General features: G+C 40.7%; 1 protein-coding gene across 4 annotated transcripts in view; it reads left to right on the top strand.

Annotated features, from left to right (window-relative positions):
* LOC145395050 (uncharacterized) overlaps window positions 1-15,190 on the top strand; it is a 1,083,039-nt gene that overhangs the window by 855,323 nt on the left and 212,526 nt on the right. For all 4 annotated transcript variants that reach the window (XM_080268801.1, XM_080268802.1, XM_080268803.1 and 1 more), the window contains exons 31-32: window positions 5,345-5,452; window positions 5,587-5,766. In XM_080268801.1, coding sequence (XP_080124927.1) covers window positions 5,345-5,452; window positions 5,587-5,766 — 288 coding nt within the window. The remainder of the gene's footprint in view (window positions 1-5,344; window positions 5,453-5,586; window positions 5,767-15,190) is intronic.

Genomic DNA, 15,190 nt, shown 5'->3' with positions numbered 1-15,190 from the left:
GAAGCAGTGAAGAAGATCAAGATTGGAAAGGCCTCAGGAATTGATGGAGTGTGTGTTGAAATGGAGATTGTAGTGGAGTGGATATGGAAGTTGTACAGTATAGATTGGCTTGGGAAGAGGGAAGGGTTCTGGAGGACTGGAAATCAAGTATAATTGTTTCTTTATACAAAGGAAAAGGGGAGGGAGAAGTATGTGGTAATCATAGGGGTATTTGTCTTCTTAGTGTGAGTGGAAAAATATATGGTAGAATACTCATTGATAGGGTTAGGTATATAACAGAGGAGCTAGTTGGAGAAGATCAAGGGGGATTTAGGAAGGGAAAAGGGTGTGTAGATCAGATATTTGTTCTAAGATGTTTAGTGAAGAAGTGTCTAGAGAAGGGAAAAGAAAGTGTATGCTGCCTTCATTGACTTGGAGAAAGCTTATGACAGAACAGATAAGCAAGGTACAGTACAATCCCTGCTATCCAGTACCCAGACAAACGGAATACTCAGAAAAATGGGAAAATTCAAGGACTGGTGAATGTGTCAGTAAGTTATAACTGTATGCCAATTTGAATGGACCGCCAAACCGCCCTTTTATTGTGTCACGTGAGGCTGGGTGAAGTCGGACAAAGCGAGGTGAAGGCATTTCCGGCTAATGTAAATCCCTAGTAAATCCTTTTAACCACCCCTCCTCTCCCCCTGTTTCCCCTACTTGAATTCAGTCATCCTCCACACCCTCCATAAATCACCAGTCTGCTTTTTACAACCAGACAGTAAACAAGCTCTCATGCTGTTGTGTTGCTCTGATAGACAGTATTTCTACACTCCAAAATGCCTAAAGAGCAAACTAAACTTAAGCATGTCGTGCTTACCTCGAACAGAAGCTGGACATATGCAATAGACTTAAAAAAGATGAACATTATGAAACTGATGACTGAATATAATGTAGGAAATTCAATGATTTATGATATTAAGACCCTAGCATCCAAGCTCAATTAATTTTTCATGAAAAGCGAAACAAGTAAGTCCATTGAAAAAGGCATACTCTTCATCGTATGAGTGGTTTTGCTTAGCAAGATCTAAGGGAGCACGTATTTCTGGTCCTATTATACAAGAAAAACCAAGAGAGTTTCACAGTAAAATGAATATAGAAGTCGAGTGTGATTTCAATATTGGATGGTTAAATCGTCTCAAAGACAGGCATGGAATTCGTAAAGCAGACACCTCAGGAGAGCAAATCAGCAAACAGCAAATGCCGGTGCGTTTTTCTTCCGAATGGACCGACTCCAGCTTGCACCATATTAATTCATCTTAGAACGCATATGCACTGGAAGAGTTGAAAAAAAAATTTTAATAGGAATGAATGTTTACTTTGTTGGAAGAAAAAAAAAAAAATGCCTGCACATTGTACATCATTTATTTTATTTTGTGCAAAACAGCTGATTGGCGAGTGAGGGGTGGAATGGTGGCGGTCAGGAGGGGAAGAAATACAGTCGGGGCCGGGACCATAAACAATGCTCGTGTGGGGACACAGGTGTCGTGATGATTCTACAGTGCAGTCTTAACATCAGTTCACCAATAAATGTTCAGGATATTATTTCTTTATTTTTCCATTTTTATGAGTACGGTACATACAACAAATACTTCGGTAGTTAACAGAGTGGTGCAAAACAGCTGATTGGTGGGTGAGGGGTGGAATGGTGGCAGTCAGTCGGGGCCGGGACCGTAAACAAAGCTCATGTGGGGGCACAGGTGTCGTGATAATTCTACAATGCAGTCAGTTCACCAATAAATGTTCAAGATTTTATTTATTTTTCCATTTCTATGAGTACAGTACATACACCGAATAATTCGGTAGTTAACAGAATTGAGTTGTGCATTTTGCAGTACTGCGAGGCATTGCATGCACGTGCGTTATGACCATGGTGTGTGTTTACGAGGCTGTTTTTAAGGTGGAACCTCTTAGGGTGGCTCTTGATGTGAGTGGTGAGTACCTGAATTGTATTTACTACAGTGAGAATTATTGCCTTTGTACAGACTTGATTTGAATATCAGAAATACGAGAAAAATCTGTAACCGGGAAGGTAAATTCCCCAAGCCACCTGGTTAACTGGGATTGTATTGTATGTGGAAAGTACCGGTATTATGAATATATGGAGTGGAGGGGAAATTGCTGAGTGCTGTGAAGAGTATGTATGAAGGAGCTAGGGCTACAGTGTGAGTGGATGGTGAGCTGAGTGAGTTCTTTGATCTAAATGTGGGACTGAAACAGGGTTGTCTGATGACTCCATGGCTGTTTTATATACAGTATACATGGATGGGGTTGTAAAGGAGGTGCAAGGTAGGGCAGTGGATGTGGGGGTGACTCTAATGAATGAGGGTGAGATGTGGAAGATTCCTGTGTTGCTGTTTGCTGATGATACAGTATTGTTGAGTGAAGATGAATGGGAGTTGCAAGGTTTGGTGAATGAATTTGGGACAGTGTGTAGGAAGAGGAATCTGAAAGTGAATGTAAACAAGAGTAGAGTTATGGTGTTTGAGAGGAATGAAGTCGCAGAATGCACTGTGAGGTTGGATGGTGAGGATATGGAGAATTTGTGTGCATTCAAGTACTTGGGTAGTGTGATTAGTAAGGATGGAACTTTGGGGGATGAAGTGCTTGAAAGGGTACAGCAGGGAAGGAAGGTTGTTGGTTCACTGAAAGCAGTGATGAGAAATAGGGAGGTGAGTATGGAAGTTAAAAAGTCACTGCATGATAGTATTGTGATCCCTACCCTGGTGTATGGAAGTGAGGCATGGACCTTGCTGGAGGGGAACAAGTCAAGAGTGAGAGCAGTGGAAATGAGTTACTTGAGAGGAGCATGTGGAGTGACATGATTGATGAATGAAGTGAAGGAATGATGTGGGGTGGATGTGGATGTGGTTGAGAAGATTAGAAGTACACTGAGGTGGTTTTGACATGTGGAGAGAATGGAGAATGAAAGACTGACTAAGAGGGTGAGGTGGAGGGAGGAAGAGGGAGGGGAAGACCGAGGATGAGGTGGAGAGAGGGAGAGGGAGGGTAAGACCGAGGATGAAGTGGAGGGAGGGAGTTGAGAGGTCTGTGAGGGAGGGGGGAGTGAGTTGTGGGGAGGTGGTCAAATGGTGGGAGACAGAGTGACTTGGAGGCATTTTGTCTGCGGCCACCCTTTTGTGGGATTATGGTGTCAGGCTAGAGATATAGATAGATAGATAAAACTTTTAGACCAGATAATAAAGGTGATGGAGAGAGTTTTAGAAGGTATGATTAGAGAAAGATTGAATATTGTTTAGATACAGTTTGGGTTTATGCCAGTCAAAGGGACCACTAATGCCATATTCATTGTTTGACAGCTTCAGGAAACATATATAGGAAAGAAGAGCGAACTGTACTTTGTTTTTTGTTGATTTGGAGAAGGCCTTTGACAGAGTCCCTAGAGAGGTGGTGAAGTGAGCAATGAGCAAGCTTGGGATCAAGGATTGGTTGGTTAGGGTGGTTATGGCCATGTATGTGGGTGCTTGCCCCCAGGTAAGAGTGAATGGAGATTTGAGTGATGAGTTTTTCATGAATGTTGGTATGCGTGCAAAATGGGTCAGTTTTGAGCCTCTTTTTGTTTATCATGGTACAGTACTTGAAGCCCTCTCACATGATTTCATAAATGGACTCCCATGGGATATGTTGTGTGCCGATGATTTGGTGTTGATTGCAGAGAATGAAAGGGAGGCAGAGGAAAGATTCAGGAAGTGGAGAGATGGTATGGGACACAAATAAGAGTAAATGCAAATAAACAAAAGTGATGGTATCTAGGGCTGGTGGCAGTACTGTCAAAGAAGAGGGAGAGTGGCCATGTGCAGTTTGCCACAACAGTGTGAGAAGTTATTCCGTGTTGTGCATTGTCTGTGATAAGTGGGTGCATAGGAGATGTATTTGTATTAGAAGTAGACTATGGGATAATACTGATTTCACGTGTGCAGCTGGAGATTGTCAGGTGTGAAAGGATTGAACATGCTGGTGAGTCTCTCGAATGTGTGGAAGAGTTTTATTATTTGGAAGACATGTCATATGCTGGAGGTGGGACTGGAGGTAGCTCTGTGGCTGGAGTGAGGAGTGGTTGGTAGTAGTTCAGGCAGCTGTTGCCTCTCCTGACATTGAGAGGGCTCTCCCTCTGTGTTAAGGGATCTTTGTATGCAGCATGGGTTAGGAGTGTAATACTGTATGGCAGTGAGACCTGGGCAGTAAAGGAAGAGGATATTTGCAGGTGCCGACATACAGAAATGACAGTGATTAGGTGGATGTGCTGTGCGTCCCTGAGTGTGAGGCCTGGGGGGCCTTGGTTTACAATGGAAGAGTTGAGGGGTAGGTTGGGACTGGAGTGTATTGGTGCTGTGATGAGGAGAAGTACGGTAGGATGAGACAGTTTGGGCTTGTGGTGAGGATGGGAGATGATTATTGGGTGCAGAGAGTGAGAAGTACTAATGTTGGTGGTAGGGTTAATAGAGGTAGACCGAAAAAGGCATGGGACGAGGTTATTGAGTTTGACTTCAGAGATAGGAGACCGAATAGGGAAGCTGCCAGAGATGAAGCAGCATGGAGAGCTGCCATAAGGTGACCAAGGCCAACACATGCATGCATGGTGGAGCCTTCAGAAATGAAACAAAGCGAATTCAGTAAATCATTGCACTGCTTACCATCCATCCTTCCTTGCTTACACATTGTAATTCGTTTTGTTTCATTTTTAAAGGCTCCAACATGCTTGCATGCGTCAGCCTTGGTCACCTAATGGCGGCTCTCCATGCTGCACGATCCATTGCAGCCTCCCTGTTCAGTCCCCTAACCCTAAGGTCACACTTAATGACCTCGTCCCATGTCTTTCTCGTTTCAACATCTTCCAACACTCATTCGTGTCATTTGTTCAAGTGCTTGAAATGGTTTGAAATATTTGTAATGATAAAATAACATGGATCCTTTTGGAATGTGAGCATTTCTTTGGGGGTTAGAAATTGAAATATCCCTCTTTTTTTTTTTTTTTTTTTTCTCAAATACTTACCTCACATATTCTCATTTCCCCTCCTTATATTTCATATGACCTTTCTCAACATGTATTGGTTCTTTGCCACCAGTCATTAGTTATGATAACACTACCTGTCTCCTTCTCAGGTCTGTCACCAGTCTCCTTTCTTTCTCTGCCCCTGCTTTGTTTTTTGTATTGTATTTCATCAGCTGGCTTTGATAAATCACAAATTTCCATGTTATCCTTGTAGTTTTAGTATTATGTTCACATCTTAATATTATCTTTGTTGTTTTAAGTATCATGTTTCACATCTTAATGTGTGACTTACAGGAGGACGCTCTCCGCCGCAAGGAGAGTGAGATCCGAGCCCTGAATGAGGAACTAAGCAACACTCGTCGCAAGATGACTGACCTGGAACACGAGAAAACAAATCTTAGTGTGAGTCCACTGCACACTTTAATACAGTGGTTCCTGCCTCTAAGAAGATTGTTTATATGATAAAATCCTTAATGTTTTGTTGTTAGGTAAATGTATTTGTATCTTCTACATTTCTAACTTTTCCTTCATTACAGGATCGGGTACAAAAGCTGAAGAATGCAGTTGGTCGCATCGAGACAGAGAATGCAGATGTGAAGGAGAAGCTTCGGTCAGCTGAGCAACGGGCCTCACTCTTAGATGACTCCAAAGCTAGACTGGAGGGTGATCTCAGCTCTGCCAAGAAGGCCATCAGTGAGAAGCAAATGGAAATCGAAGTAAGATGTTTTCACAGCAGTTTCTCTCTCAACAATAAGTAAATTATATATATATATATATATATATATATATATGTATGTATGTATGTACAGTGAGTCTTCAATTTACAAAAGGGATAGGGACCAAGAAAACCTTTCGTAATCTGAAATTTCGTATATCGGAATGATTTTCCCCATTGAAATATACATACAAATGGGGGGATGCATCCCAGGACACCTTCGGACCCCCCACCTAAACTTTACCCCTCCTATTTTGAAGTAAGTAATACCTGTAGAGGTAAGTAATACCTGTATATGTAGAGAATGAGGTGGCCATTTTCTTGTATATCTCCTTTTTCTTGGTCATAGTCCCAATGGTGGAAGCTGCAAGGCCCAAAGCATGCCCAATCGCTGAGATTCCCTGCCCCTTCTCGTGGCATCTTATAATTTTCAATTTCCTTTGAGAGTTAGAGTATGGTGCTGCTTCTTCTTTGCAGCGGGCTCCCCTGATGCTCGAGATCATGCAGGACACTTGGGAGGCATGTCTAAAGAGTACGAAAATTTGTAGAGCTGCAATAATATCCTCATGTACAGTAAAGCTGAGAGGAGGGACATGGACTCGGTTCCGGGACAGTTTGCCGTGAAGTCAATTCGCCATCAAAACATGGATGATTCCCCGTCAGGACAATTCGCAGCCAAGATGATTCCCCGTCATTCTATAAATATACGTAATATTAATTGATTAATACTATAATAACTATTTTCATGGGGAACTATCAAGGTCTTTGTTCATTCAGCAGCATAGGCTTTGGATATTATTTATAATTTGCACTTCTAGTCAATAATTTACTTGCCTCTGCCTCGCTATAGTTGACTTTGAATTATAATCTGGTGTTTCCAACAGTTGTCTTCAGTAATTTTTATTGTAATTTTTGGATGCATTCGGTTGAGATTGATTGATTAGCTGAGTATGTAGATGTAATATGAAGATTATTCGTATAACTGTAGAGTATGTCGATCGTTCACTTCAGGTTTTTAGGCATTTATATAAATGCCAATGTCTCATATGTAGCCTTATGTTAAACGATGAAGTGAAACATCGTACGTTACCTGATTCATGTTTCAATACTGTATACAATTTATTTATATTTTTTTCCGTTAATACCAACCATTTGATGCCATATTTTACATTTATTATAAAAAGAATAAACCACCATCACCTTTATAATTCATATAAGTCGAAAACTAATATACTTGCTAAATAAACTGATATGTAAATAAATGACGGAGAATCGACCTGAAGGCGAATTGTCCCAAAACCGTGGGCTTAACTGAGAAGCGTGAGAAAAACTGTTTACCAGAGAGGGGTTAGTTCATTTCCTCGCCGCAAGTGAGTGCCTATTTTGAATTTTTCGTGTTTCCTTTCGTATGGCTTTTCGTATCATTGAGACAGATACTTTCGTATTGTGGAATTTGTCCTATATTCATCACTTTCATAACATCAAAAATTCATACTTCGGGTTTCCGTTTATCAAGAAGTCACTGTATATACTGTATATACACTCAACCCCCTGCTATCACGCGTTCAGCTGTCACGTTTATCTGCTATTACGCACACATCAAATGCACAACCATACATACTATCATGCACCCCAAGACCGCTATCACGCGTCAAGTTTGAAGACAGGCTAAGCGAAACTTATTCACACGGCACTTCATACGAGGTTTGCAGAGGATACGATGGTTAATCGGAACGGTAACGTGGTAAAATTCCCGATTATAGCACGGGCATTTGGAATGCATCTGAACAGATTCCTGCCGAGGACATGACGGGTAAAACAGTGACCAAAACCCATTCGGCTCGAAAGAATATATCGTACTACAGCATTGAAATTTAGCCTAACACTGAATACTTATTAATATTGTATTTTAGAATAAATATCAATTGTTTTGAAACCCCTATAAAGAGTTAATATTTCTTATGCCGAAAAAACTGTGATGCCGATTAAGTAATCACGTGTTTACAACTGAGACGGGGCTCTGAAGACAGTGTGAGGAACGTGTGTGATAAGGTCCAAGTTTTGTTCCACTTAAATGTTCCTCAGCCATTCCTGATATAAGGTACCATATGATACCCCCTTTAGCTGTGGACACTAAAGAAATGGAGACAGCCAAAGAGATCTGGCGGCAACTAAGCCACTCCCAAGCCTCAGAACCCATCAAACCACCCAAGCTGTAATCCTTATAAAAGTTTGATGGCCTTTTATGTTGTTTATTTATTCATTATACTGTTATTATTAATATAATATTGCTTTTTTTCGTGTTCGAAGAGAGATTGACAGGAAATCGTAGGCATAAAGTGGTTAAAAGGTAGACAAATGGGCCACCGATAAACCAATTAGAAATTTTCCCTTTGATTGTTCAGTTCAGCTATCACGTATTCAGCTGTCACGCGCGTTTCCTGTGCCCAGTTTGGCGCGATAGCAGGGGGTTGAGTGTATCTATATATATACTATATATATATATATCATCTCATCAGCCGTTTGTGTGTCCACTGTAGGACCGGCCTATCCTGACCGAAGTGGGGATGATACAGCCAATGTATCTCTACCAAGTGGCTTAGGCTGTCTAGTAGAGATTGTATGTAGGGTGAGAAGTGCTTGTAAGTGTAATTGTAGTGTTGGAGTGGCTTTGGATGTGTGTGTAGTCTGTAGAACCAAGTGTAATCGGCCCGCACAAGCTGATTGGGTGCAAGCATACTTTATAGTATGCGACACTGGTTCAACCACAGCACCCCTTGTGTCCGCCAATGCAGTACGTGGCCTGAAGAGTGCTCCCAAAATTTATTACCCTGGTGGGGCGCAAACCCTTGTTCTTCATTGTACCAAAACACACACTTTACCACTGTACCACAGAGGCTCCATGTATATATATATATATACAGTAGGCTCGCCCAGTGTGTGTCATCACAGTGCGCGAATCGCATTGAATGCACTAGTTTACCCCACAGAACACGAGATAGAGGCAAGAAGTGGCTTAAAAACGCCATTTTCCATCAGTACGCGACCCCCCTCCCACACACAACGCGTCAATAGTGACCTAGAGGCTCATGGGGAAGGTGCTCAAGAGGAGTCTACAATAAGATATCGCCAATAACAGCATCAATAATAACGTTTTCGGCAATAGCAGTAAGTTAGAATAGACACCCAGTTTCTATAATAATGATGTTTACCTGTATTTCGTGAATACCAAGTTGTTATACTGCCAATACGTCCATAACAAGATGAGGAATGAAACAAACAAGCAAGGAAAGGTATTTGGTAGGATACTGAGTTAGGGAAATAACAGAGGAATTAGTTGGAGAAGAACAGGAAGGTTTTAGGAAGGGAAGAGGTCGTGTAGATCAGATGTTCATTCTTAGTTCTTTAGTGGAAAACTTTCTAGAGGATGGAAAGAAATTGTATGCAGCCTTCATGGATTTGGAGAAAGCATATGACAGGGTGAATAGACAAGGAGTGTGGAAAGTATTAAGGATATATGAAGTAAATGGAAAGCTGTTGAATGCCATGAAGAGTATGTATACGGGTGCTTAGGCTGCAGTGCATATGGATAGTGAACTGATTGAATTTATCTGTCTGAATGTTGGATTGAAACAGGGATGTGTCATGTCCCCATGGTTGTTCAATCTGTACATGGATCTGGTTACAAGAGATGCAGTGTGGGGCAGTGGATGTTGGAGCAACCCTAATAAGAGAGGGCAGTGTTTGGAAACTCCCTATACTGTTGTTTGCAGATGATACTATATTTTTAAGTGAAGACAAAGGGGAGCTGCAGGGCTTGGTGAATGAGTTTGGGAGTGTGTGTAAGAATTGGAAACTAAAGGTGAATGTAGGGAAGAGTAAAGTTAAGGTCTTTGACATAAATGAAGTAACTGAATGTACAATGAGGCTGGATGATAAGAAAATGGAAAATGTGAGTGCATTTAAGTACTTGGGTAGTGTGATGAATAAGGATGGAAGTTTAGAGGGTGAAATGCTTCAAAGGGTACAGCAGGGAAGAAAGGTAACTGGTTCTTTGAGAGCAGTGATAGAGAACAGGGAAGAGAGCGTGGAAGTAAAAAGGTCACTGCATTGTGATACCAACTCTAATGTATGGAAGTGAAACTTGGACCTTGTTGGAGGGACACAAGTCAAGAGTGAGAGCAGTGGAAATTAGTTATTTGAGAGGAGCATGTGGAGTTACATGAAGAAACAGACTGACATATGAGGAAGTGAAGGAGCACTGTGGTGTGGATGTGGATGTGATAGAAAGCATTAGGAGAATTACATTAAGGTGGTTTGGCCATGTGGAGAGGATGGAGAGTGAGAGACTAATGAGGAGAGTGTGAGTGAGGTGGAGGGGGGAGAGGGAGGGGGAGGCTGAAGATTAGATGGAGGGATGGAGTGGAGAGGGTTATGAGAGAGGGGAGTGTGGGCTGGGAGCAAGGCAGTGAAGTGGCATTGGACAGGGCGACATGGAGGTGATTTGTTTGTGGCCACCTCTTATGGGGTTGAGGTGTCTGGCAATAGATAGATAGATAGATGGATGTGTAGTGAGTGAGTCCTTGAAAGAAAAGCCTGGGAGATATGAAGAGTCAAGAGGTAGGACGGGACTTGAATGTATTTGTGTTGTGATGAGAAGCGGTAGATTGAGATGGTTAGGGGTTGTGAAGGGGATGGAGGATGACAGCTGGGTTCAGAGGGTGATGATTGTGAATGTTGAGGGTAGGGTTATGATATGAAAAAGACCTGAGACCAGGTCATAGAGCATGACCTCAGGGATAAAGGACTGAATAGAAAGGCTACTGTAGATTGAGCAACATGGAGAGGTGCCATTAGCTGACCAGTGTCAATGCATGCAAGCATGTTGGAGCTTTTATATATGAAATGAAGCAAAACAAAACAGGAAACCATTTGGTATGTCACTCAGTGCAGATTCATGTGGAGAGAGAGAGAGAGAGAGCGAGAGAGAGGATGATGGGCACTCCCACATAAGATGATAAGTAGATTAAACAAATAAATAAAAAATATATTTCATTTCTGAGTGCTGTAAATATGATTTACTATAGCAATATGTCACCCAAAATCTTTCAGTTTGCAACTAGAGACCTATTGAGCATTATATATATTAATCTATAGTTACTGGTTAATTTTATGGCACACAGTCACCACCTTAAGCTATGGAAACTAATGTAAGGTTGCAGTTCTCAACAGCGTCATTACGATTCAAGGAGACCTCTGTGGTTCACAAAAAGACATCAGTTTTCAGAGTTTCTAGTATTCCAATTCTATTCTTAAAGATTGATAGGGAATATGATGAAATATATGTTCCTAGATTTGTAGGTCATTCTGCATTATAGTTTAGGCACTATGGATATCTAAAGATTCAGTGCCTTGGCACCAACTGTGATACTAAGTTGGAAAAAAATGACTCATTTTAATAGTAGTAAATTTTAGGGTTATGAGATGAAGAAGGGTATGTTATTATATGATAAGGTAAATTTTATATATATATATATATATATACACACCGGTATATATCTATTGCCAGACGCCTTAATCCCTTATATGGGGTGGCCACAAACAAATCGCCTTCATGTCACCCTGTTCACCGCCATTTCACTGCCCTGCTCCCAACTCACACCCCCTTCATATACCTCTCCATTCCATCCCTCCATCTCATCCTTGGACTTCCCCTTCCTCACTTTCCCTTCACCTCACTCACAGATACTCTCCTTGTCAGTCTTTCACTCTCCATCCTCTCCACATGGCCAAACCACCTCAATGTGTTTCACCTAACGCTTCCTATCACATCCACATCCACACCACAACGCTCCTTCACATCCCTATTTGTCGGTCTGTCTCTCCATATGACTCCACAGGCTTCTCTCAAATAACTCATTTCCACTGCTTTCACTCTTGACTTGTGGCCCTCCAACAATGTCCAAGCCTCAATTCCATACGTTAGAGTTGGTAACACAATACTGTCATGTAGTTACTTTTTCACTTCCATGCTCACTTCCCTGTTTCTTATCACTGCCTTCAAGGAACCAGCAACCTTTCTTCCTTGTTGTACACTTTCAAGCACTTCACTTCCAAACTTCCATCCTTACTCATCACACTACCCAAGTACTTAAACACACTCACATTTTCCATTTCCTCATCATCCAACCTCACTGTACATTCACTGACTTCACCTCTCTCGAAGACCATAACCTTACTCTTCCCTACATTCACCTTTAAATTCCGTTTCTTACACACACTCCCAAACTCATCCACCAAGCCTTGCATCTCCCCTTCATCTTCACTTAACAACACAGTATCATCTGCAAACAACAGTACAGGGAGTTTCCAAACACTGCCCTCTCTCACTAGGGCCACTCCAACATCTACTATCCTACCTTGTATCTCTTTTATTACCCCATCCATATACAGATTGAACAACCATGGAGACATGACACATCCCTGCTTCAACTCAACCTTCAAAGAGAAAAATTCACTCAGTTCACCATCTACATGCACTGCAGTCCTAGCACTCTTATACATACTATTCACAGCAATTAACAACTTCTCATCTACTCCATATAATGTATTCTTAATACTTTCCACAATCCATGTCTATCCACCCTGTCATTTGCTTTCTCCAGATCCATGAAGGCTGCATACAACTTCTTTCCATTCTCTAGAAAGTTTTCCATTAAAGATCTAAGAATGAATATCTGATCAACACATCGTCTTCCCTTCCTTAAACCTCCCTGTTCTTCTCCAACAAATTCCTCTGTTATTTCCCTAACTCTATCAATAAGTATCCTACTGTATTCTTTTCCTATAACACTAAGAAGACAAACGCCTATGTGATTACCACACACTTCTATTTCCCCTTTCCCTCTGCACAAGGGAATAATTATACCTGACTTCCAATCCTCTAGGACTCTACCTTCCTCCCAGGCCAATCGGCACATCTTCCACATCCATTCTTCTACTATCTCTCCCCCATGCTTCAGCATTTCACCAGACACTCCATCAATTCCTGGGGCTTTCCCCATTGTAACTTTCTTCATTGCTTCCACAACTTCCATCGTAAAGATTTCTTCCTGTCTTCTCACCTCCTTCCTTCTCCCAGCCACTTATACTCGCATTCATTCCATCCTGTATGTTCAACAATTTCTTAAAGTGTTCTCTCTGTCTGCTCGCTTTTTTTCCCTTCTCCAATAGCAATCTACCATTTAATCTTTCACTCCTCCACTAACTTCACTTCCACCCTTTCTTACTCTCTTTACCTCTTTCCAGCACATTTTCTTACATTCCCTCCACTTGACACTCAGATTCCTTCAAAATTCCTTATCCACTCTCTTCTTACTCTCTCATACTAATCTTTTCACCTCTCTCTTTCTTTCTAATTATAACTCTTTCTTCCATCACTCAGCTTCTTCCACGCCCTTATTTCTCATCCATTCATTATATGCTTTTTTCTTTTGTGCCACGTCATGTCTCACCTCTTCATTCCACAATGCTGTTCTTTGCACCCCCTTTTGTCCTCTCTTCACCCCACACACACCACCTAACATACTGCACAGATTTCTTCTGTGAATATCTTGCACAAACCTTCCACGTCCCCCATCTGCTCCAATTCATATTTACCTAATCGTTCCTCCACTTCTTTCTTGTATTCTGCCTTATTCTCATCCTCTTGTAACCTTTCCACTCTCCTTGCATCTACTCCCTCCTTCCATCCTTCCCTTCTTCTATTTCTCCATTTTACTTGGGCCTTGATTCTGATCACCACCAAGTGGTGGTCAGAAAGTCCACTTCCCCAACCTCTATAAGTTCTTGTATGCATTACACATTTTCGCAGCCTTTCATCCACACACACATAGTCAATCATTGCCTTCCTTTCATTCAGTTCACCATCCACCCTTCACATCACTTGCCATGTGGATCATTTTGTGCCTGAAGAGGGTATTGGTTATCACCAACCCCCTCCTGGCACAAATGTCCACTAAGGCACTGCCATTCTCATCTGTCTCAGCAGGCACACCCCACTCACCAACTACTCCATCCACTTTCACATTTCCTACTTTACCATTCATATCACCGATCAAATACACTCTCTCATTCCTTTCAAACATTCCATGCACATTTCCACATTTGTCCAGAACTCTTCTCTCACTCTGCTTGCACAATCTTGCATTGGCGCATACACGCACACAATCGCCCACATTTGTATTCCAACTTTTAGTCTTACCCATACAATCCCTGAGCCAACAGATTCATACTCTCTTATATTCTTCTTCCATCTGTTACTCATAACAAACACACTCCTTCCTTTGACCTCTCATTCTCACCTACTCCTCCACATATACCCCATCCATACTCCCATTCTCTAACTCTCTCACCTCTCCATTTAGTTTCAGTTAATTTACACACATCCACGTTCACACCCTCAAGCACCTGGATAATCTCTCTTTCACCTCATCATTTGCACCCCTTACATTCCACGTTGCCATCTGTATCATGTCCTTTGTTCGGTCCTTAGTCATCATCTTTTGGTCAGTCCTGGTCCGAGGATTCTTGTTAATATTTTTAGTTCGTTGTTTTCCGAGGAGGGGCACTAACCCTCCGCCAACCCATTTGCTGTCACTTAAGGAACACGTGTTGGTTGGTTATAAAGTTACCACTCAGCATAGTAAATGATTTTCTGGTTTACAGGAAATCATTTGACTAGCCACTCAGTATATATATATATATATATATATATATATATATATATATATATTGTATATATATATATATATATATATATATATATATATATATATATATATATATATATATATATATATATATATATTGTATATATATATATATATATATATAGTATATATATATACAGTATATATATATATATATATATATATATATATATATATATATATATATATATATATATATTTATTTGTATATATATATAGGTTTGGAGGGTGAAGTGCTTGAAAGACACAGCAGGGAAGAAAGGTTGCTGGTTCTTTGAAAGCAGTGATAAGAAACAGGAAGGGAGCATAATGTTATCACATCATTTTATCCACTCTCTCAAGGAGCTTAGTTGATGGGGACAAGTCAAGATAAATGGGATAAAGGATAGTCACATAGAGACACTGACAATATATAAAACTTTGTTTATTATTATAGGAACTTATACACATATTTTTCCATTAATATAAAATATGAGAAAAATATAAAAAAACCAATAGATAAATTAAAATAAATTATTACAATTGAAATATACACAATTTCATTTTTTTGATATCCCCTTACGTCAAATGTGGGATATATATATATATATATATATATATATATATATATATATTTGTATATATATATATATATATATATATATATATATATAT

Source organism: Coenobita brevimanus, chromosome 29, assembly GCF_032717465.1.
Source record: "Coenobita brevimanus isolate Jiangsu-jjx chromosome 29, ASM3271746v2, whole genome shotgun sequence".
Classification (NCBI taxonomy): Eukaryota; Metazoa; Arthropoda; class Malacostraca; order Decapoda; family Coenobitidae; genus Coenobita; species Coenobita brevimanus.
This window is presented reverse-complemented; position numbering and strand designations above follow the sequence as displayed.